Raw genomic sequence first — 23,544 nt, 5'->3', positions numbered from 1 at the left:
TTCTATTGTTTTATGTAAACCAAGAAACAAGATTAAAGAAACTAATGTGATTAAACCCAAAAGTGAAAAGAAATCAGTTTTTTGAAGATAAAAGATGTTATGTGATGAGTTGCATCTTTACCTAGCCAATAATGGATGTAGCAGAAGACAACACTTTTTTTGTAACAGTCTGTAGAATAGATGTAAATTGTAGTATTCACTATAAACAAATAAATAGTACTCCAAGAATAAATGATTTACTAAGTCAAATAAAGTGCTCTTTTCTTGTTAGAAAACATGGCCAAAAAGCATCTTAGATGTAAAGTGTAGCTTCCTTTATCCTATGATTTACTAATTACATATAATAAAATGACAATATTGTTAATACATTGAATTAGATAATAATAATAATAACTAGATGGAATTAGATGCGCCTTTGGCGCTGTGTACCTTTTTTTCGTTATTTGAAGCTGTAGCAAATAAGTAACCAGATTGTAATTTTTATGAAAGGATATTACTTATATGGAACGGATGTTCATATCAGCATCTGCTTTCTTCAACAATGGCTCCCCTTTTATTTTTGGTGATCTTAAGTTAAGTTTCTGTTTCTTCCATGGGAGAATGCTTCTTTTGGGATTTTGAACAACATAAGCTTCAGAAACAGAAGCGGTTGAAACTGAATCATCGTTTTGATCAGATTTATGGTTTTGGTTACTGTAATAAAGGCCATCTTCATAAAGAGATCCTCCTGCACAATTTGCATATGCTAATGTGCCATAACTGAATGACTTTCTAAAGCAGCAGCATCATCTTCTTCTTCTTTGACTTCATTTGATTCGGCTTCTTTAGATCCTTCAAGTGATTCTGAATCAAAACGTTAGGAGTAATCACCCTCTTCGCTTCTACTTTCTTGATCATCTTCACGTGAGGTTTTCTTTCCTCTCCTGGTTGATACGTATTCTGTAAAGATTTTGACTTTTCTTAATCCTGCTTTGAGTGCAGAAAGCTCATCTTTCTCTCCTGATGAAGTTTCTGATGTTTGACTTTGACTCTGTGTTGCTTCTGATGGTTCTTGATCGCCTCTCAACTCCATTAAACTAAGTTGTATCTGCATAACAAACAAACCTCAAGATTTTACAAACCCACAAAAGTTTCTTTGAAATTTTCAATCTTTCAAGAAATATTGATGTGAAAAGTGTAAAAAGTGACATACATGAAGAGAGGGGCGAGGCTCCGTTGCTCCACATGGAATGGTGAGAGGAATTGTGAGGTCAAAATCTTTTTCTTCAGCAGCAGAAGCAAATTCAGCAAGATTTAAAGATGTTGTTCCAATTACAAGGACCTTGTTCTTCAGTCCTGCGTTTAATCCCTAAAAAGAAAAAGAAAAAAAAATATTCATATGGAACCTTAGCAAAAAGATACCAAAAAGTCTGCACATAGAAATTTCCCTCATCTTTCATATAATGGAAAGTGGAAGTTACTTAAATTTTCTGTATTTTGATATGCAGTAAATCCATTTACTTCATAATAAATCATCTGGTTCAGTAGAGTTAAAATACACAATAGCAATTATATATTCACCATCGTTAAGTGTTTTAAATAACCACTCCATAATTTAAAAAAAAAACAAAGATCAGTTAAAGAATATACAAACAAAATGGGAAGGTCACCGGATCAGAGAGTGCAGCCAGTATTAAAGCCTATAAAGTATCATCATCCATAGAAATCGACAAATAATTAAGCATTTGAAATACATAAATAAATAAAAACTTAAAACACTCACTCACATTGCATTTTTGTTGCTGTGAGGCATCCCACCAACCTCGTATCCATAAAAAAAATGAAAGCCATCCCAAAAACATATAGCTAGAAATGCAAAGATATAGTACTACAAAATACAGATATGCATCAGAAAGAATTCAATTCAATTCAATTCATTTCAATTAAATAATGTCAGATTGAAAAATGATAAAAAGATAAAAAGATAAAAACCAACCTAGAGCAAGTTTTTTACAAGGTAAAGTGCTGCAGGAATGGAGTAAACACTAACTTCATCAACTGATGTACTCAACCTGATGAAAAGAGGGAATTTCATACTTCATGGGGAATGAAACTATTGGACAAATTTATTTTTGAAGAAAGTTTATTGAACAAACCCGTTATCTTCGGTCACACCTTCAATTCTCCATATTCTAGCCAAGGCCAAAAGTGATAGTACACATTTCAAAGCCTCAACCTGATTCCAAAGCAAGGAAAATGGAGGTGTAGCATAAGACAATATAAGAAAGAATTCTCAATCAGAGTATGGAGTAATAAGTAAAGGTTTTTCACTTGAAATCCTAGAAAAAAAGTTCCTCACCAAAAAGTTTGTTGTTGTGACACTGTAGTCGTATCTTCCAGCTCTTTTGGACCTCGTTTTCTTCATGGGGATGTGGTTGATCGACATTTCTTTTTTTCAATTTTGGTCCATATCCTGCAGCAAGAGCAAATTGACGCAATATATCGGGCCATGTCAATGGATTTAAGTGGCGTTGCCAGCTACAAATAGCAAAACCCCAAGCAAATGCCTGAAAATTCGTGATGATTTAGGGATTTTTTGGCGAGGTCAAGTTATCAGTCGAATCCATCTTTCTGATATAAGAACGAAAACGTTAAGAAGAGAGAAGAAGGAAAACATACCTTTATCAGACCTAGGGCTTGTAATCTTAAGTAATCGTAGTAGGTTGAGTAAGGTAGAGGGGAAGTGGAGTGAGAACGCAGCCCTACACAAAAAATCAACGGTGACTCAAAAAATCCGATAGCCTTACACAAAAACTCAAACAACTCCCTCTCTAGCTACTAAGACAAACGAACGAAAGATTAAGGTTATTTTGGGATGCTAAGGGTTTGGTTAGAAGGGATGTAAGAACTAAATATATGAGAAATCGGCCCTAACATAGGAACCCAAGGGGATCTCTACATCAAAATGAGGCTTTCATCTCAAGGGTACCTGACGTCAACATGTGGCTGCCAATTAGGGTTTTTTTTTTTTCATGTAGAGGATGTAGTTGAAGGTTTTCTTGCAGATTAAAGCCCATAGTTGTGTTGGACGAACGAAGAAGTGTTGGAGGTCATGGATGTAGGTGAAGATAAAGGGACCTAGGGTTTCTTTCTAGCTAATTCAAATATTAGCATCGATGGAAGAAGGTGGAGGCATCAGTAGAGGGGAACAAGGGAGAATGAGAGAGGAGAAAATAAGTGGGGGGTTTAATTTTTGGGATGCCATTTCCCCCCGACTAAAAACTCGCGTTTCATTAAAAAAATTATAAAGCGACATGTTTAGATGACGCGCATTTTATAATAAGCGCCCTCCGTGCTTTTTTTTTTTTTTTTTTTTTTTTTTTTTTTTTTTTGTGACACGCTAATTTAAGGGCGCGCAAAAATGCACATCCTAAATTCTTCAAATTTCTAAAGATCTAACATTATTTTTAGGGCACACCCTTTTGCGTATTATTAATCAGTGCGTGTCGTAAAAAGCGCGTCATTAAAGGTCTGTTTTCTAGTAGTGCCTCTTGCGTAGTTCTTCAATCTCGTCTTTTATCGTTTGAACAACATCCATCGTCATTTGTAGCAGGGAATTAAAAGTTCATGAAGATAAAGATGAAGATGAAGGTAAATATATTTTTAGGAAAATGACTTATGTGGGTAATTAACTATTGCTTTTGTATTCAATCGGTCACTTTTTTTTTATATATCTGATTTACCATTGAACTTGTTGTAGGTGTTCACAGAAACCATTGAAACCGGCTATTGAAGGTTTCCGACAATTTCTTGTCTCCGACGACTCTCCGATCGTCTTCTTCAGCGAGCCTTCGACAAAAATGAGTTTTTCCAGTTGGTCGGAGATTAGATATGTGTGGAAGCGGAATGATTCATTTATTTATGTAAAAATATCTCTTTTACCCTAATCTAAAAAACGCCTCCAACAGTTCAACAACTTCTTCCTCCCTATCATTTTCCCATCCGTCGACCACCAGAGAAGTGCTCCTCCCTCCATCGACCCATGCAGCACCGCCGGAGATATACTCCTCTAGCTTCTTCCTCCATACCCGGAGCCACCGTCGTCCTTGTCGTCTTTCGCTTCCCTCGAGCTTTCAGGGAAAAATCCTTCATCCGTTGACACACAGTTGGTTCTAACAGGTACAAATTCCGTTCAATTTTTCTAAAGTAATTTGATTGTTTAGACCAGGAGATATTTCTTTGTACAAGCTTAAGGAAGCAGTTGATTCTCTATGAACCCACCACCACTTTTATCAACAGTCGTCTTCTTCATTTGTACAAAGAACTTTTGGATGCAGATAAGAAACACATATGAACTTTTCACTTACAATGCCATGTTAATAACTTTTGGATGCACATATGAAACACATAAAATATAGTTGAGAAAAGTATGACGGAAAAACTCATTTTTACCGGAGGCTCGCCGGAGAAGACAACCGGAGAGTCGCCGGAGATAAGAAATTGTCGGAAACCTTCAATAGCCGGTTTCAATGATTTCTGTGAACACCAACAACAAGTTGAATGGTAAATCAAATAAAAAAAAAAAAAAAGAAAGAATGTGACCAAATGAATATAAAAACAATAGTTAATTACCCACATAAGTCATTTTCTTTATATTTTTAGAGTGAAAGAAATAAGAAAGTACTGATGTTGTATAAAATTGTGTTCAGGGCCGGTCCTAAAAAATAAAATATTCTTAAAGGCCTAGGACGAACAAGAAAAAATGGCCCTTATCTTTATTATAATTTTATATTTTTAAATAAAAATATATAATAAAAAAAATTAGGCCCTGTGCAGCTGCCCAATTTGCCCTCCTTTAAGCCCCATGATTGTGTTTAAGGTTTAGTATTTATAGAGTTTTGGACAGAAAAAAGTAAAATCCAAAATGGTAGTAATTGAACGATTAGTCTAACAAGTCAAAGAGAAAGAAGAGCTAGGAAGTTGGTCGCCGAATTGGCTTAAGATCGAAGGACAGTGTTCATCGAGTCCATCTAAGCATTTTCAATGCCATGTCGTGGCCACACCCCAACTTAAGTACATAGATGTGTCGGTAACATAGGAAATAGCATATCACATTATTACACATTTTGTCTAGGTCATAATTCACCATTTAAAACCTAGTTAATTAATATCATTAAAAGCCTCCAAAGTAGGAGCCATATATTAGGTTGTGAAATGGCTATTTATAATAATAAATAAACTCTGTAATAATTGATTCCTTGCTTTCTAGAGGGATTAAAAGATGCTAATTTACGATACCCCACACCCACTTCAACTACCATGCTCCCTTCACTTTTCGTGTACGCATATCTGTCGATCTCCTCCGCCATTACCCTCGTGAATGCCGATGCTGGCAAGGCCATTTTCCTCCTCGCCGGTCAGAGCAACATGGCAGGACGAGGCGGCGTAGTAAACGACAAATGGGACGGTTACGTTCCTCCCCAATCTTCCCCGAATCCTGCAATTCTCCGCCTGAGCGCTGATCTCAACTGGCAACCGGCCACCGAGCCTCTCCACCGTGACATTGATTATTTCAGAGCATGCGGCGTTGGTCCGGGGATGGCTTTTGCTAACTCGTTGTTACGGCAGGATTCGAGTATTGGAACGGTGGGCTTGGTTCCTTGTGCTGTCGGTGGAACCAATATTTCCGAGTGGGCACGCGGTGGGCAGCTTTACAACCAGCTGATCCGGCGAGCGGAGGCGGCGGTAGCAGGCGGAGGCGCCATTAAAGGGTTGCTGTGGTATCAAGGAGAGAGTGACACTGTGAATCGAGAAGATGCTGAGTTGTACCAGCGGAGATTGGAGAGGTTCTTCGATCACGTGCGTCATGATCTCGTTTTGCCTGCCCTTCCAATAATTCAGGTCAGCTAGTGATTCAATTATTCGAGTAGCAGAAAATAAATTACAGTTTTGGTCCCTATGTTTTACATCCATATGTAGTTTTAGTCCTGCTTTTTAAATTTTTACATGGGTTTTTGTTATGGTTTCTAAAAAAATTGCATGTGCATATGTTAAATGCCCTTGAATGAAGAAATTGCCCTTGTATTTCGCTTTTTCTCCGCCCCCTTTATTTTTATTTTAGTTTTTAAATAAAAGGACCACTCACCACAAGGGATGAAAATTTGGAATCGAACCGAATTAGGTTCAAATAAGGAATTTGATTTGGTTTTCAGGTATCTATATTATGTTTTGGTTCTCGATTTATTTGGTTCGGGTTACCCAATAAGAGCTTAATTGGTTCTAAATACTCGATTCGGAATTGAAAAGTCATTTAATTTTAGACAAAAATGCAAAAATGGTCCCTGTGGTATGCATTTTTTTGGGGTTTTAGTCCAAACCACGACTTTTTTGGATTGGTGGTCCTTTTGAGCTAGTTTCCTTGCACTTTTGGTCCCTGTCCAAACTAAAAAGACTATTATACCCTTAATGAATTTAATTTTCATTTTTCTTTCACTTTTTAAAATTATTATTATTATTAAATATAAAATTGGGCCCACATGTCCACACTCTCTCTCTCTCTCTCTCTCTCGCTCTCTCTCTCTCTCTCTCTCTCTCTTGTTTCTCATCTGCTAACAAAAAAAGAAGCAACAACAAATAGTCGAAGCTGTTGTTTCCACTCTAACTAGGAGACCACCATGGCGGCCCTCCCTCTCTTCCTGTGAATAATGATCGATCCACTCGGGTTTTTGAATTCCATTCCTTCTTCCCTTATTTCAATCAAGTTCCTTTCATTCCAAATCAATTGCAGACCGGAACTAGAGATGCCTTCTCCCTCTTTGCAATTGACCAACCTCTTCAATTCCTCACTTCGTCCTCTTCTTGATTGTTGTCAAGAAGCTACACCCGAGATGGAGCAGCATCCTACAAAATCACGAGGCTACCAAACATTAAACCCAAAAACCCTTTTCCACTTCAGCATCTTCTTTCTTCTTCTGATCCAATCGGTTAGCAACACACGTTTGAGGAATAAGGACTTCGGTCCTCTTCCTTTGTCTGATCGAAAAGAGGGACCCGATTAGAAACAACAACAGATTCAGGGGGATGTTTGTGGGTGGTGATCGTCCGCAGAAAAGGGATGAGGAGGAGGATTGGGAGTGGGTTTCTTCGGTCCTTGTCTGATCGGAGAAGAAAGAACTTGAACGAAAGCAGAAAATAAACATGAGGGCGGCAAAGAAACTTTGTCCTGTGGTGGTTCATCTGTGGTGGTTACACATTCACGAGGAGAGGTGCCCGCAGAAGGCTATCCCGGAGCCTTCAGTCCCTTTCTGTTGTGATTGGCAGCAAAACGTAAAAGAGAATGGAGGTCTTCGATCCTCTGTTGATCCGAGAAGAAGGAAGCATCAGTGAAGGCGACAACTAGTGGCGAGGGAGGTGTTGGTGGTGGCGATGGCAGCCCCTTGGCTCGCCAGTGGAGGTACTGATGGCGACAGTTGGTGGCGAGGGAGGTGTTGGTTGTGGCGATGGCAGCCCCTTGGCTCACCGGTGGAGGTGTTATTCTTGATGGTCACCGGAAATGCATCCACCCCCGGTGGTGTTTTTACCATAAAAATGAATAAGAAAAGGAAGAAATAAAACTGGGAGATAGATTGAGGAAGACGAGAGAGAGAGAGGGAGAGAGGGGGAGAGAGAGAGAGATAGAGAGAGAGAGAGATAGAGGTGGGCCCATAATTTTTATTAATAAAACTTTAAATTAAATAGAAAAAACCATAAAAAATGTATTAGAAGGGCATTTTAGTCTTTTTAGTTTTCCGGGGGACCAAAAGTGCAAGGAAAGTAGCGCAAAAGGACCATCAATCCAAAAAAGTCGTGGTTTAGACTAAAACCCCAAAAAAATGCATACCACAGGGACCATTTTTGCAATTTTGTCTTAATTTTAATCCTGATTACTTTTCCTCGTTAGTCGCGAGGGTTATCCATATAAGAGTTTTAATGTTTAACTTATATAGTTATTTATGGATTATTGGGTGTTTAATGTTTATTGTTTAGTATGTAACTTCATAACTATATCTCAATATTTTTGGTGTTTGGATTTTACATTCTTATATCTCAAGAATAATTAATTCATGTTTACATTCTTACTACACAAAATCTAACTTTTTTTTGCACCTTTAAAAAAATTATGTATACTTTGCATTATTTTTAATTAACAAATTTGTATTCTTTACAAGATTTGTTATGAAATCATAAGCTACAAAAGTCATAAAAAATGCAATGTTTATAATCATAATACGATTTATTTGGTTCTTTTTAGTTATATTGGTCCTTAATCATCTTATACATGTTATTCAGATAATAACTAAACCGAACCGATTAATATTCGAACCGAACCTGTATTGGTTAACCGGTCCGGTTTTTGGTTCATGCAATTACCCTTATTCGGTCTTTGGGTTATTCGGGTTCGGGCCGGTTTTGTCCGGTTCCGACCCAAATAACATCCCTACCCACCACTACCTTTCTTTGGAAATCCAACCACCAACCACCCATCACAACTACCATCACCGCCATTACCATTGTTGCCACTCGAAACCACAACCACAACCATCTCCACCACATCACCCCATTACCAGCATCAACATTCAACAATCACCATCATTACCAACATCACCATCACCACTATCATAATCACTTTAAACTAAAATGAAAATCTAAGCCTTAATCATAATGAAAACCTGACCCCTGAAATCGTCTAACCTCTTTGTCATCAATACCATCACCACCACCAAATGATGATAGAAAAAAAAAGACTAAGATAGAAAAACAGTGTCATAGTTTAAAGCAATGAGAGTTCCAAGTGGAGATGAATGCAAATGAGATACGAATTATGGTGAGATTGCAAACATTCAAAATCGTATTCAATTATACTATCAAAATTGTCTTATAACTATTGGAATTATCTTAATCGAGTACACATGTGTAAATAAATATTATAACTACTGGAATTGTCTTTAGCCGAGTACATATGCGAGTACATATGTGTAATTAAATCTTATAACTATTGGAATTGTCTTTAACCGAGTACACATGTGTAATTAAATCTTATAACTATTGAAAATTTCTTGAACCGAGTACACATATGTAATTAAATCTTATAAGTAGCTAGATATTAAAAACTAATCCTAGACAAGAGTTCTCATATTAATAATTTAAATTGGACCTAATCCATAATTGATGTCATGGGTCCGATTTAATTTGATATCTACTTTATGTTTTATTTTGTTGCAAGACAGGTGGCATTGGCCTCCGGTGCAGGGCCATACATAGAAAGGGTAAGAGAGGCTCAGTTAGGAACGTGGCTCGTGAATTTACGAACTGTTGATGCAATGGGCTTGAGACTTGAACCTGATCGGTTGCATCTTACCACAACATCTCAAGTAACGTTAGGGGAAATGTTAGCCCAAGCCTTCCCTCGAGACCACCCTTCCCCTATCATAAGTCAAGCTTCAAGAACGCCTCCAAATTTTATATATATATATTTTTGTTTTCTATTTTTTATTTATTCAAATTTATTTTGACATTAAACACATCATCAAGATAGCATAACTCATTTTTCATTTAGTGAGAGTAGCATATTTTTCTAATTGTTTGAGTTTTGAATGAATAATTTTAATTCTAATGCACAAATTAGTAATTTAATACTAAAAATTCAATACTCTTTTTATGAAATATCTTTTCTTTATTTTATTATAAGTCACGATATCTTAATGCCAAAAGCGCAAGTACATCTTCCATGCGATCGTGTTAACATATTTTTTTTGCCACCTACAATAAAATCATGGTGGCTTATATGTGCAATAACACAAACCAATAGGAGGGGTTGAGTTAATCCTACTCACGAGTTTGATTAAAGTCTCGGGATTGGTGGGTGTGGAATTTGGGGGCGATTTTACAGATAGAGACCCTCGTGTAATAACTTGTTATTTCAAGTCCATGTAAATTAAATCGATTCAAATAAAAGTCTAAGTTTCAATCATGTACAAATGAATTAACATTATAACAACTAAGAACTTTGGATACCAAGAATACATACTTGTATATGTTAATGTAAATAATTATATAGGCCTTGTTAATCATACATATTTATAAGTTATAAACACTTGTACTGAAAACTATACACTTATAACTCAATATACAAGTCAAGATAAGTTAAGGTGCTAAAGTTTAAAGCACAAAATAACACACCACAATAGTTTATAGTCCAAGAACATCTAGAACAATGAGTTTATGGTTCAAAATCATCTAGAACATGAGTTTATGGTCCAAAGTAATAAGCAAAAAGGTGTTCACGGTTGGAGTTTAAAAGCAACCATGAACCTTTTAAGAATGAAAAAGCAACCGTGAACACATCTTGAAATGAAATTCTAACCGTGAACTCTTTCCCATGTGATCTCTTGGTCTTGAACACCCCATTCAAGAAACCCTTTGGCCGTAAACATGCTTCTAGAATCACCTTTGATAGTGAACATGCTCCTAGAATGACCATAAGGCCGTAAACCCTTCACCATTTGATGTCTATGCCGTAAACACTTCATTTTGGAAGTGTATAACCGTAAACCCTCATCAAATATCTTCATAATCTTATCCAAGGTTAACTTCCCAATGTGTTTGCACCGTAAACCTTACCTTCACTGCCTAATGAAATTACTTCATATTTAAGGAACAAATGAAATCATTTGTCACATACAGTAAACGTATTTCCCTCATATGCTCTCAAAACACTTACCAAAGTTCTTCGTATCTGCAAGCAGTTAACCTTCAAACTTTCAAACTTCATTTGAACATTCACATCAATACCCAGGAATCTCTTCACTACTTGTAAGTAGTTTATAGAATCTAATGGTATTATCATGTTAAATTATTAGTTATCTAATTTATGAATACAATTAAGTGTAAAATATAATCAGGATACGGTTAATCACATGTATTCTATACTGGGAATCATTGCAACCACATTGAAACCAACCAGGAACTCCCACACGAGGTGAGTCCATACCCCTACATTTTCATGATTTTTCACTGTATATATATATATATATATATATATATATATATATATATATATATATATATATATATAATGTAATGTAATTAGGATTAAACAGATTTAGAATATGTAATTTAACTCCATTTCATGTTCCTTGTTTGTTTGAGGGGTTGTGGTAGAATTATTTATTCGAATGTCTATTTAATCACAATTATATAAATATTATATTTATATAAGTATAAAATGATTTTCAAAACTTGTTAAACAAAAACATCATTTTTGCAAACTGTTTTTAGTACCATTTGAATATAAACAATTTCAAGGAACAACCGTATTACAGATTTTACAAAATTGACAAAGATTTTCATTACAGTAAAATATAAACATATAAACTATAATAGGTATAGTTTATGAAACATACAAATTGCGTACAAGGTTCAGATTTACAAACAGAACAACAAACATATTAACTATAACGGGTATAGTTTATGGACTTTATGCATTACTTTACATATTCATAGTACATTACAGAAAAGAAACATATAAACTATATTAAATATAGTTTATGAAACATACTTATAGCTTGTGCATTACAAAGTAACTTTTCATTATTCTAAGCGTAATCATCAATATAGCATTTGTAAGACACGCTTCAAGTACTTATCTAAGTACCAACCAAGTCCTGAAATTATAAACAGAGTCTCCTTGAGGGAGAGCATGACACTTGTGCATAAATCTATACGAGACTGACAATCCCGCACCAGAGCTGCTTGCAACAACTAGGTCGGCAGACATGTGGTGCCAAATGTCGTACCGATTGCAACGCCTGAAGAACGTTGTATTCAGGCCATCTTAGGTCATCAAGCATGGTTATAATAACTCACAATTTGGTATTGAACAAAATGACTAGTGTTTGAATAAGTAAACAACTTCACATGATTTTATTTAATAATAAAACTATAATACAGTATTTTACAAGTACACGTACGGAATACTATTTCAGTATAGAGAAAACATACTCTTCATGGTTTTATGTGAACTAAACTACATTTTACTACTTTAGAGTACATTAACATTTACACGTTTTTCTTACAACATACTACAACAGAAAATATAGGATTTTTTAGGAAAAACATGTTTACATTATCAAGGAACAAAAAAACATATTTTAGCTACAAACATGCTTATGAACTCACCTACTTAAAATGTTGACACTTTTTTTAAAAAAAAAACTACTTGTATTCTCAGTGAATAAGTAGACAGGTACATGCATGGATTTTTGAGAAGACGGAACTTCATTGACTCATGTCTTCTAACTTTTTGGTGTTATGTATACAATGACTTGAAAACATATGTAAAAACTTATACTTTTTCAATACATGGTTGTTGTACTTTGATTACTATTATGCATTGTTGTGATACTGTATATGACGTCCTCCGCCCCCGAATGTTTACATCGTTCCAATTTGGGGGTGTGACATCTCGTCTCTATATAGATGATTATATGCTTTTGCATGGCTCGAGACCTACTAGTTTGAATAAGTTTCTTCCAATCATGGTTTACATTTTCCATTGGTGTCTCTTATTAAACCGACTGCTAACTAAAGATAACCTTATAGCCCGAGATATTGATGTTTCGTGTTCCTTTTGACCGATATGTGGTGATGATGCTAAAGAAGTTAATCATGTGTTCCTTCATTGTAAAGTGGCAAAGGACATGATTTCTAAACTCAAAAAATGGTGGGATGTTAGTTACTCTTCTTTTGCTTTGGTGTTTGACTTGGATCATTTTCTTCTTCCCATCTCTTAGTGACCCATAAATTATTGTTTGATGCGGTTATTTCTACAACCTTATGGACCTTATCAAACTTCATAAATAAGTGTCTTTGAAAGATCTAGACCAAACAAATAGGTTATTAATGATGCTGCCGCTACTTCTTTTTGTTGGGTTGTTTGTAGGAAACATAAGTTCCATATTGATTGAAATTTATGGCTTCAAAACCTAATTTTAAATACTTTGATGTAATTTCTGTTTTTTCTTAGCTTCTTGCTCGAGTCATTTTTTATGTATACATATTTATCCGTTCAAAAAACCAATGGTTTAAGTCTTGACACAACTAAAAAATTGAGAGTGTTCTAGTTCACCTTTCCACATAACATAGACTGCTCATATGAAATCGTTTAACATTATTTCATATTTATTTCTTGCGTTTTAGCATATCAAATAATGTTATGTGTGTGTGTGTGTATATATATATATATATATATATATGTGTGTGTGTGTGTGTGTGTGTGTGTGCGTGCGTGCGTGTTGGGTTTCATTCAAAATCGATTTTCTAAAACGATAAAACGACAATGGAAGCTTCAAAATTATGAATAAACTTAAAACTCTTTATAACCCACCAATTATCATTTTGCAAGACATGGAAAGATTAACAACCATAGAAGGAAAACATTGTTACAACCTTTGAAGACTTTGAGTCCTCTCGGGAGGTTGAAAGTTGATGGAGATGGAAAAATACTCTAAGTAGAGCTTCTCCAAAAATATCCTCCAAGCAAGAGTAAACTACTTCAAGATGCTATTCTTCACCTGTATTAAGTTGTTCTTAAGACATTGAGACTTATACCAAATAATCCATAAGGAGAAGCAACTTATGAACCTTCAAATCTAGCACCAAAAGGCAAGAAAGAATAGATGGAGAGAGGCTTGCAATTCTCAAAAGATGGAAGCCAAGAAGAAAGAAAAAGAGCCAACATGTCTTACTAGTAATGCACTATATTTATACATAAACTTATGTATAAAGTCAAGGAAAGTATTAAATGAAATTATGGTTCTTTTTTACAAGTATGGAGTGGAAGAAACAAAGACCACACTCAATCCATTTCGCTCTCATGAAAGTTACGACTTTCAAGTGAAAAAAGTAAATGATATGGAGTGTGATTCACTCTAACATATAAGTAGTAGTTACCTTGCAACTTAATGGTTACTCAAAGTGTCCAAAATGTTGTACACAACATTTATATTCATACGTTATGAATATAACTAGTTTTTGTTCTTTTTTTGTTATTATTTCCTAGAAACAATAATTCTTAATATGTTGGTAAAATATTGTTTTCATAAATTAATGTTTTTCCAATATAAATACAAGTCTTGATATTTATTAATAATCAAAATTATTCTAATAAACAATCAATTAGTAGTAACTTGGTATAAAGTGTGACCCTATATGATAATATGTGATTAACAAATATCATTCATAATGATTTTTGAGGTTAAAGATCTTTCTTTCTCTCTCTCTCTCTCTCTATATATATATATATATATATATATATATATATATATATATATATAATATTCACTTTTTTATAATTAAAAGTTGGTTTGACATTGGTTGGTGTACCATGAGTGCTCTAAAAAAAGATGATCCAAATGACTTGATTTCCTTGTGATATGAAAAAAATTTAGGATGCTTTCATGTTATTAACAACATAAAGTGTGCTTCCTCAAAAATTATGTAGCATGATATCTTTGCTACAATACCATGCCTAAATGTGCTACCAAAGAAATTTGGACATTATTTCATCTTGTTGAAGGTATATACAAGGCTTAATACTAAAACATCCGACTTTTTAACACATGGTACATCCAAAATTTTATCTTTTAACATTTATAAAATCATCTATTGTACATTATTTTAAATAGCTTGATAAAAGTAGTTATCATAAATTATTACAACGACGATCCGAGCACTACCAACCACATGCTTCTCTACCAAGTTTAGCAAAACATAAAAGAAAAATATCAACAAACGGTTAGCTATAACGATCTAAAAGATCTTTATGTCCAAGAGTCATTATAGAATGATATTTAATAATAATATGATCTTATAGGATCAAACCTTATAGCGAATAACTAGTTATTGAATATTAGAATTTGATTACTAATAAATATGATCAAGGCTTGTATTTAATTATGGAATTATTGTTGTATGAAAATAATAATAAAAGAGAGTATAACTAGTTATTTATATTACATGGTATGATTAAATAAGTTGTGTACAACTTTCTAGAGTTATAGAAGTTCAATAGTTTATTACATGTACATTATAATAATGAGATGAAGTGTTTAACACTTTTTATCTCTTTTTTCTCTCTTGTAAATTGTTCATATCTATGGAGGTATGGCAGATTACTTTCTTTGACTTCTCTTACACATAACACCTTACTTGTAAGTCATGATTATCATTTAATGAAAGCATGGGCTTTCATTGAGGGCGTAAGTATAAAAGAAGAATGAAGACTTAATGAAACCTCTTTCGATAAAACTACATCATATTACTTCAAAACATGCTACATGCATATTCATAAAATAATTTACAAAGTCTGGATACAAACCAACTATTAAGATTTTTACAAAATTTTATATATTTATTACATAACTTCCCAGGAAATTAAACACTAAATACAAAATCTATAATATTATCTATTCTACATCTTCTACCATTACATGACTATACTGGATGCTTATCACCTGCAATAGTTTAAACATTGAGAGGGATAAGCGGGTGACGCTTAGTGAGTTCAGTAACAGTTACAATATAACGTTGTGTCATATACATATCAATATGACAGAAGCAAAGAGGGACAAAGAACAACAAAGACATATGTGTATCATATGACAGGCTTTCCATATCAACCAACAATCTGATTCGATGATTTAAAATAAATGAGACATAATAATTTCCATACTTGATATACATCCATAAAGCTTCAGCCCAAATACCATAGAAAATAAAGTTTCAGATTATCATTTTGCTAGCATATACAGGATTTCAGCCCTACATAGCCCCATACCAATACCAGAAGTTATATGAGTCATGCTCTACATGGCCAAAGGCTCAAAGCCAATACCAGAAGTTATACGAGTCATGCTCTCATGGCGAAAGGCATAAATCTGATACAACACAAGAAAGTACATTGATTATATAACACATAACATACAATTGTCTCTATATTGAACTCACCATGAAATAATCGATTGATAAAATGATAATTTGGGTAGCACTTCACCTCTAAATATGACTTTCTATGACAAAACCGGGAATTTTAGTTTGAAAATTGGACCTTGTGCGGGCAGAGTTTCAACTTGAAAATATTATTTCCTCGGGGCTTCAAGGCGTCGGGACTTGCTTTGGTGTCGGGGATGATATCGGGATTTCGGGGGGTTAAAAGTAGGCTAAAGAAGGGTTTTAGAGTAAGAGAAAGTAGGGTTTGTAAACAAAAACCTGGAGGTCTTACTCACTATTTATAGGGGCTGAAGCACGAATTACGATGGGCATAATTCTCATGTACGCGGGGCGTAAAACCCTGATAGCTTCTTTGTTGGGCGTACACTCCAATACGCGGGGCGTAATGCTTTGCGGTTTAGTACGTTGGGTGTACACCGAGTATGCTGGGCGTACCCTGATACGTGGCTCCGGATGTGTTGGACCTGCATGATACGTGTTGATTGCGAGGAATAGGCGACGTGGCCAATCTCGGACCGTGAACATGAGTACGATGGGCGTACTCCAAATTTCCAAAATTCAAAAATTCGTAACTTTCACGTACAAACTCCGTTTTCGACGTTCTTTATATCCACGCGTAGGTGAGATTATACTCTACAACTTTCGTTTAGACTCATTCGGCAAATCTTGACGTCATTTTTAGTATTATATTTTGTGACAACCCGAAAATTTCTAGCTTACATTCTTCATTTCTTATCAAAGTTAAACTCGTTTTTGCTATTTTCTAGCACTATTTGGAGTCAAATAGAGTGTTTAAAACCTAGTATAAGCAGGGTAGGAGTCGTGGGATAAGTATGTTGGGTGTATCGCCTTGCATTTGAGCCAATCACACCAACACAAGGTGTGTGCGGCCGCACACAAGAGTGTGCGGCCACACACCCATCCCAACCGCACACTCGCCCTATATATAGAACACTTAGCTATTTGGAACACTTTCTACACTTCTACAAAGCTAGGACCCAAAAATCCTCTCAAGTATCATCCAAATATCCTTGAGGATCTTCATAAAAGGTAACATCTTATACCAAGAACACTATGTGTACGGCCGCACACACACTCCTTGGCCGCACACCTGGCCGCACACACACATATATTGTGTATTTTGACCATACACTCCTTTGTAAAGCCATTTACCCCCTTCATACAATCATATATGGTTGTAACACTTCAATATAAGTGTTTACTAGTCCCTAAGGTGGTCCCAATTCAATAATTACTTGTTTTAAACACTAATTATATTCATTTATGTATCATTATATGTTAAATAGGATCCGCGTGTGTGTTCAAGTCTTCACTTGACACCTTGTGACAACCCCAAGTTTATTCCATCGCCGTAACCCATTATGTCCATAAAAACTCGTCTTTTGCGAATTGTTCTGATTTCGTTTTGGGTTAAGTTATCTAAATTGATATTTAGATATTTATCTTGTAAGTGTCCAAACCCCTTAGAAACTCATGAAAACATTCCAAATTTTTAATTGAAAAATTTTAAGTTTTGACCACATCGGGTTACGACAACTTTATCGGGTGCGACCAAAAGCCCCGTTTAACGTTGGTATCGGGTAGAATTCCACCGTGTCCCAAACTCGAACCATATATAAAGTTCAAAGGACCTCATTTGAATCCTTTTTCACTCTCTCTCTACTATCTCTCCTCAAAACCAAGTCCTTGGTCAAAAATCATCCAATTCAAGCCTCAAATCGTTAAGGTAACTACCCTAACTCATACATTAGCATCCTTAGCCTTCAAATTCGTGTTCAAATCATGGAATAGGACCAACATCATGTGTTTACGGCCATACAATAGTCTAGGGCTGCAAACACACATAAAAGGGGTTTTTGAGCCCCAAAACCCTCCCAAATCACTTTTGGAGCTTGGAAATGACTTAATGACTTATTTGAATGGACTAGGAACGCCATAAACTCATCATTTAAGGGGTAAACATGAGTTTACGCCCAAGAACATGCTTGGACCGTAAACCCCTTTGCTTCGGCCGTAAACACCATTTTAAGTGTTAAGATGCCCCTTAAACATCTCCTAAGGCTTGGAATAAAGTCTAGAAGCAACCACAAGTGTGTTAGGGACCTTAATCATCAATAAAACTACTCCCTTAGGAGTTCACGGCCGTAAACCCCCCAAGGAGAGGTTCCTGGGCCGTAAACTCCTATAACATGGTCAAATGGTGCCCTAACTTCATCCTATAGCTTGTACTTTGGACTAGAAACTCTTATAGTTGACCTAGGACAACCAAAACACAATAAGAAAGGGTACATGAGAGTTTACGGCCGTAAACTCCTAGTTTACTGCCATAAACTCCTCAAATGGTCCTTATGTTGTTCAAGTCCCCTTCCAATGCCTTAAAACCAAGCCTAACATTACCCCACAAGAGTTGTAAGACCATTTAGCACCCAAGAGCACCACCCATGATTTTACGGCCGTAAACTCATGGGGATATGGTCATTAGGGCCGTAATTTCCATTAACAGTTTACTCTTGAAGAGTAAACTCTATATCTATGCCCTATACGTCCGTAGATGCCACCCGGGTCACTCCAAACACTTGTAATGAAGTGTTTTCGCGTCTCGAAGTGTTTATTCATATTTGATTAGTGGTTCAGGGTCTAATTAGATACAAATGTGTATCTCTTCATATTACATAGGAACCTCGCGCGTTTTAAGGCCCCGAACTGACGTTTAGCATCCAAACCGACACATTCCTCGATTGGTGAGTTCATACCCCTACACCTTTTTCCGTGTTTTTCAATGTTTTCAGGGGGAATACAAGCAAAAGTACAAGGAAATCTAGTACTCAAACTTATTATTTCATTTGAAATGTTTCATATTTCATATGCTTTTAACATTGAAATCCGTATTAACCAACCGTTTTAACTTGTAGAGTAGTTTTCAAACCGTTTGTGAATTCCGTTATAAAATGTTATATTTTATTTTCACAAATGATTTTCCATCATTATTATTGTTAAAAGCATTAGCTTAGAACTTTAGACCCATCCTTGATAACACTCCCCCTAGATACGAGAGTGAAGGACTAATGACATTAAATTTAGAACTTAGACGCGTCCTTGATAACACTCCCCCTAGATACGAGAGTGAAGGACTAATAAACAGACTTTTCTGTTTTTTTTTTTTACTTTTAAATGTTCTTGGTAATACTCCCCCTATATTCGAGAGTATAGGACAACTTTTAAAATTCATTAATCTTAAGATTGGAGACACGTCCTTTGTAACACTTCCCCTAGATACGAAAGTGGAGGACTACCCCTGTAACCAGAATCTCCTGGAGGGAGAGCGTGACTTGAGTGTATAGATCTATACGGGATAGACTACCCCGCACCTAGCTGCTAGCTACTACCGAACCGAAAGGTTCAAGGGTGACAAAAGTCATAAAAAGATACTGGCCCCGTTCCGAGCCTTATCTAGTATGTAGTATGGTTATGGAACTCACAATCAAGATTATGAAAACTTTTCTACTTACTTATTAGTTTTATATACGTGTTAAGACTAATGTACTTTTCAAGGATAACAAACTTTCAGGAAACTTTACACAAACACATTAAGTATGGTTGATACTTGTGCACTTCATTCCGGATCGATAACCAACCACGACATTTAGGAAAATAAGGGTTTTTCCTGGGATAACATAACTACTCTTAACTAAACTGTGTAACAAATGGATAACTAAACTTTACTCTTAACTAAGGGTGACAAAAGTCATAAAAAAGATACTGGCCCCGAAGTTTATTCCATTGCCGTAACCCATTCTGTCCATAAAAACTCGTCTTTTGCGAATTGTTCCGATTTCGTTTTGGGTTAAGTTATCTAAATTGATATTTAGATATTTATCTCGTAAGTGTCCAAACCCCTTAGACACTCATGAAAACATTCCAAATTTTTAATTGAAGAATTTTTAGTTTTGACCACATCGGGTTACAACAACTTTATCGGGTGCGACCAAAAGCCCCGTTTAACGTTGGTATCGGGTAGAATTCCACCGTGTCCCAAACTCGAACCATATATAAAGTTCAAAGGACCTCATTTGAATCCTTTTTCACTCTCTCTCTACTATCTCTCCTCAAAACCAAGTCCTTGGTCCAAAATCATCCAATTCAAGCCTCAAATCGTTAAGGTAACTACCCTAACTCATAGATTAGCATCCTTAGCCACAAATTCGTGTTCAAATCATGGAATAGGAGCAACATCATGTGTTTACGGCCATAGAATAGTCTAGGGCTGCAAACACACATAAAAGGGGTTTTTGAGCCCCAAAACCCTCCCAAATCACTTTTGGCGCTTGGAAATGACTTAATGACTTATTTGAATGGACTAGGAACGCCATAAACTCATCATTTAAGGGGTAAACATGAGTTTACGGCCCAAGAAGATGCTTGGACCGTAAACCCCTTTTCTTCGGCCGTAAACACCATTTTAAGTGTTAAGATGCCCCTTAAACATCTCCTAAGGCTTGGAATAAAGTCTAGAAGCAACCACAAGTGTGTTAGGGACCTTAATCATCAATAAAACTACTCCCTTAGGAGTTCACGGCCGTAAACCCCCCAAGGAAAGGTTCCTGGGCCGTAAACTCCTATAACATGGTCAAATGGTGCCCTAACTTCATCCTATAGCTTGTACTTTGGACTAGAAACTCTTATAGTTGACCTAGGACAACCAAAACACAATAAGAAAGGGTACATGAGAGTTTACAGCCGTAAACTCCTAGTTTACTGCCATAAACTCCTCAAATGGTCCTTATGTTGTTCAAGTCCCCTTCCAATGCCTTAAAACCAAGCCTAACATTACCCCACAAGAGTTGTAAGACCATTTAGCACCCAAGAGCACCACCCATGAGTTTACGGCCGTAAACTCATGGGGATATGGTCATTAGGGCCGTAATTTCCATTAACAGTTTTCTCTTGAAGAGTAAACTCTATATCTATGCCCTATACGTCCGTAGATGCCACCCGGGTCACTCCAAACACTTGTAATGAAGTGTTTTCGCGTCTCGAAGTGTTTATTCATATTTGATTAGTGGTTCAGGGTCTAATTAGATACAAATGTGTATCTCTTCATATTACATAGGAACCTCGCGCGTTTTAAGGCCCCGAACTGACGTTTAGCATCCAAACCGACACATTCCTCGATTGGTGAGTTCATACCCCTACACCTTTTTCCGTGTTTTTCAATGTTTTCAGGGGGAATACAAGCAAAAGTACAAGGAAATCTAGTACTCAAACTTATTATTTCATTTGAAATGTTTCATATTTCATATGCTTTTAACATTGAAATCCGTATTAACCAACCGTTTTAACTTGTAGAGTAGTTTTCAAACCGTTTGTGAATTCCGTTATAAAATGTTATATTTTATTTTCACAAATGATTTTCCATCATTATTATTGTTAAAAGCATTAGCTTAGAACTTTAGACCCATCCTTGATAACACTCCCCCTAGATACGAGAGTGAAGGACTAATGACATTAAATTTAGAACTTAGACGCGTCCTTGATAACACTCCCCCTAGATACGAGAGTGAAGGACTAATAAACAGACTTTTCTGTTTTTTTTTTTTTACTTTTAAATCTTCTTGGTAATACCCCCCCTATATTCGAGAGTATAGGACAACTTTTAAAATTCATTAATCTTAAGATTGGAGACACGTCCTTTGTAACACTTCCCCTAGATACGAAAGTGGAGGACTACCCCTGTAACCAGAATCTCCTGGAGGGAGAGCGTGACTTGAGTGTATAGATCTATACGGGATAGACTACCCCGCACCTAGCTGCTAGCTACTACCGAACCGAAAGGTTCAAGGGTGACAAAAGTCATAAAAAGATACTGGCCCCGTTCCGAGCCTTATCTAGTATGTAGTATGGTTATGGAACTCACAATCAAGATTATGAAAACTTTTCTACTTACTTATTAGTTTTATATACGTGTTAAGACTAATGTACTTTTCAAGGATAACAAACTTTCAGGAAACTTTACACAAACACATTAAGTATGGTTGATAGTTGTGCACTTCATTCCGGATCGATAACCAACCACGACATTTAGGAAAATAAGGGTTTTTCCTGGGATAACATAACTACTCTTAACTAAACTGTGTAACAAATGGATAACTAAACTTTACTCTTAACTAAGGGTGACAAAAGTCATAAAAAGATACTGGCCCCGAAGTTTATTCCATTGCCGTAACCCATTCTGTCCATAAAAACTCGTCTTTTGCGAATTGTTCCGATTTCGTTTTGGGTTAAGTTATCTAAATTGATATTTAGATATTTATCTCGTAAGTGTCCAAACCCCTTAGACACTCATGAAAACATTCCAAATTTTTAATTGAAGAATTTTTGGTTTTGACCACATCGGGTTACGACAACTTTATCGGGTGCGACCAAAAGCCCCGTTTAACGTTGGTATCGGGTAGAATTCCACCGTGTCCCAAACTCGAACCATATATAAAGTTCAAAGGACCTCATTTGAATCCTTTTTCACTCTCTCTCTACTCTCTCTCCTCAAAACCAAGTCCTTGGTCCAAAATCATCCAATTCAAGCCTCAAATCGTTAAGGTAACTACCCTAACTCATAGATTAGCATCCTTAGCCACAAATTCGTGTTCAAATCATGGAATAGGAGCAACATCATGTGTTTACGGCCATAGAATAGTCTAGGGCTGCAAACACACATAAAAGGGGTTTTTGAGCCCCAAAACCCTCCCAAATCACTTTTGGCGCTTGGAAATGACTTAATGACTTATTTGAATGGACTAGGAACGCCATAAACTCATCATTTAAGGGGTAAACATGAGTTTACGGCCCAAGAAGATGCTTGGACCGTAAACCCCTTTTCTTCGGCCGTAAACACCATTTTAAGTGTTAAGATGCCCCTTAAACATCTCCTAAGGCTTGGAATAAAGTCTAGAAGCAACCACAAGTGTGTTAGGGACCTTAATCATCAATAAAACTACTCCCTTAGGAGTTCACGGCCGTAAACCCCCCAAGGAAAGGTTCCTGGGCCGTAAACTCCTATAACATGGTCAAATGGTGCCCTAACTTCATCCTATAGCTTGTACTTTGGACTAGAAACTCTTATAGTTGACCTAGGACAACCAAAACACAATAAGAAAGGGTACATGAGAGTTTACAGCCGTAAACTCCTAGTTTACTGCCATAAACTCCTCAAATGGTCCTTATGTTGTTCAAGTCCCCTTCCAATGCCTTAAAACCAAGCCTAACATTACCCCACAAGAGTTGTAAGACCATTTAGCACCCAAGAGCACCACCCATGAGTTTACGGCCGTAAACTCATGGGGATATGGTCATTAGGGCCGTAATTTCCATTAACAGTTTTCTCTTGAAGAGTAAACTCTATATCTATGCCCTATACGTCCGTAGATGCCACCCGGGTCACTCCAAACACTTGTAATGAAGTGTTTTCGCGTCTCGAAGTGTTTATTCATATTTGATTAGTGG

General features: G+C 36.1%; 1 protein-coding gene across 2 annotated transcripts; it reads left to right on the top strand.

The window, feature by feature from the left end:
• Window positions 1-5,237: 5,237 nt before the first annotated feature.
• Window positions 5,238-9,596, top strand: LOC145096930 (putative carbohydrate esterase At4g34215). Of its 2 annotated transcripts, none has more exons than XM_079034320.1 (2): window positions 5,238-5,880; window positions 9,242-9,371. In XM_079034320.1, exons 1-2 carry the CDS (start codon window positions 5,299-5,301, stop codon window positions 9,332-9,334), a joined length of 675 nt encoding a protein of 224 aa, XP_078890446.1. In that variant the 5' UTR covers window positions 5,238-5,298; the 3' UTR covers window positions 9,335-9,371. The 2 variants fall into 2 exon arrangements, with proteins under 2 accessions (XP_078890446.1, XP_078890444.1); XM_079034318.1 differs by having other exon boundaries at window positions 5,239-5,880; window positions 9,246-9,596.
• Window positions 9,597-23,544: the final 13,948 nt, after the last annotated feature.

The sequence above is a fragment of the Lactuca serriola genome, chromosome 4 (genome assembly GCF_051521515.1).
Source record: "Lactuca serriola cultivar US96UC23 chromosome 4, Lser_US96UC23_V15, whole genome shotgun sequence".
Taxonomy (NCBI): Eukaryota; Viridiplantae; Streptophyta; class Magnoliopsida; order Asterales; family Asteraceae; genus Lactuca; species Lactuca serriola.
The sequence above is the reverse complement of the archived record's forward strand: the minus strand, read 5'-3'. Positions and strand labels throughout refer to the sequence as shown.

What these genes read in the sequence shown, in the direction of transcription:
- LOC145096930 (XM_079034318.1), top strand. Translation starts at nt 5,299, where the DNA reads ATGCTCCCTTCACTTTTCGTGTACGCATATCTGTCGATCTCCTCCGCC. An exon ending in CTGCCCTTCCAATAATTCAG is followed by an intron (nt 5,881 to 9,245) that starts GTCAGCTAGTGA and finishes GTTGCAAGACAG; the next exon opens with GTGGCATTGGCCTCCGGTGC.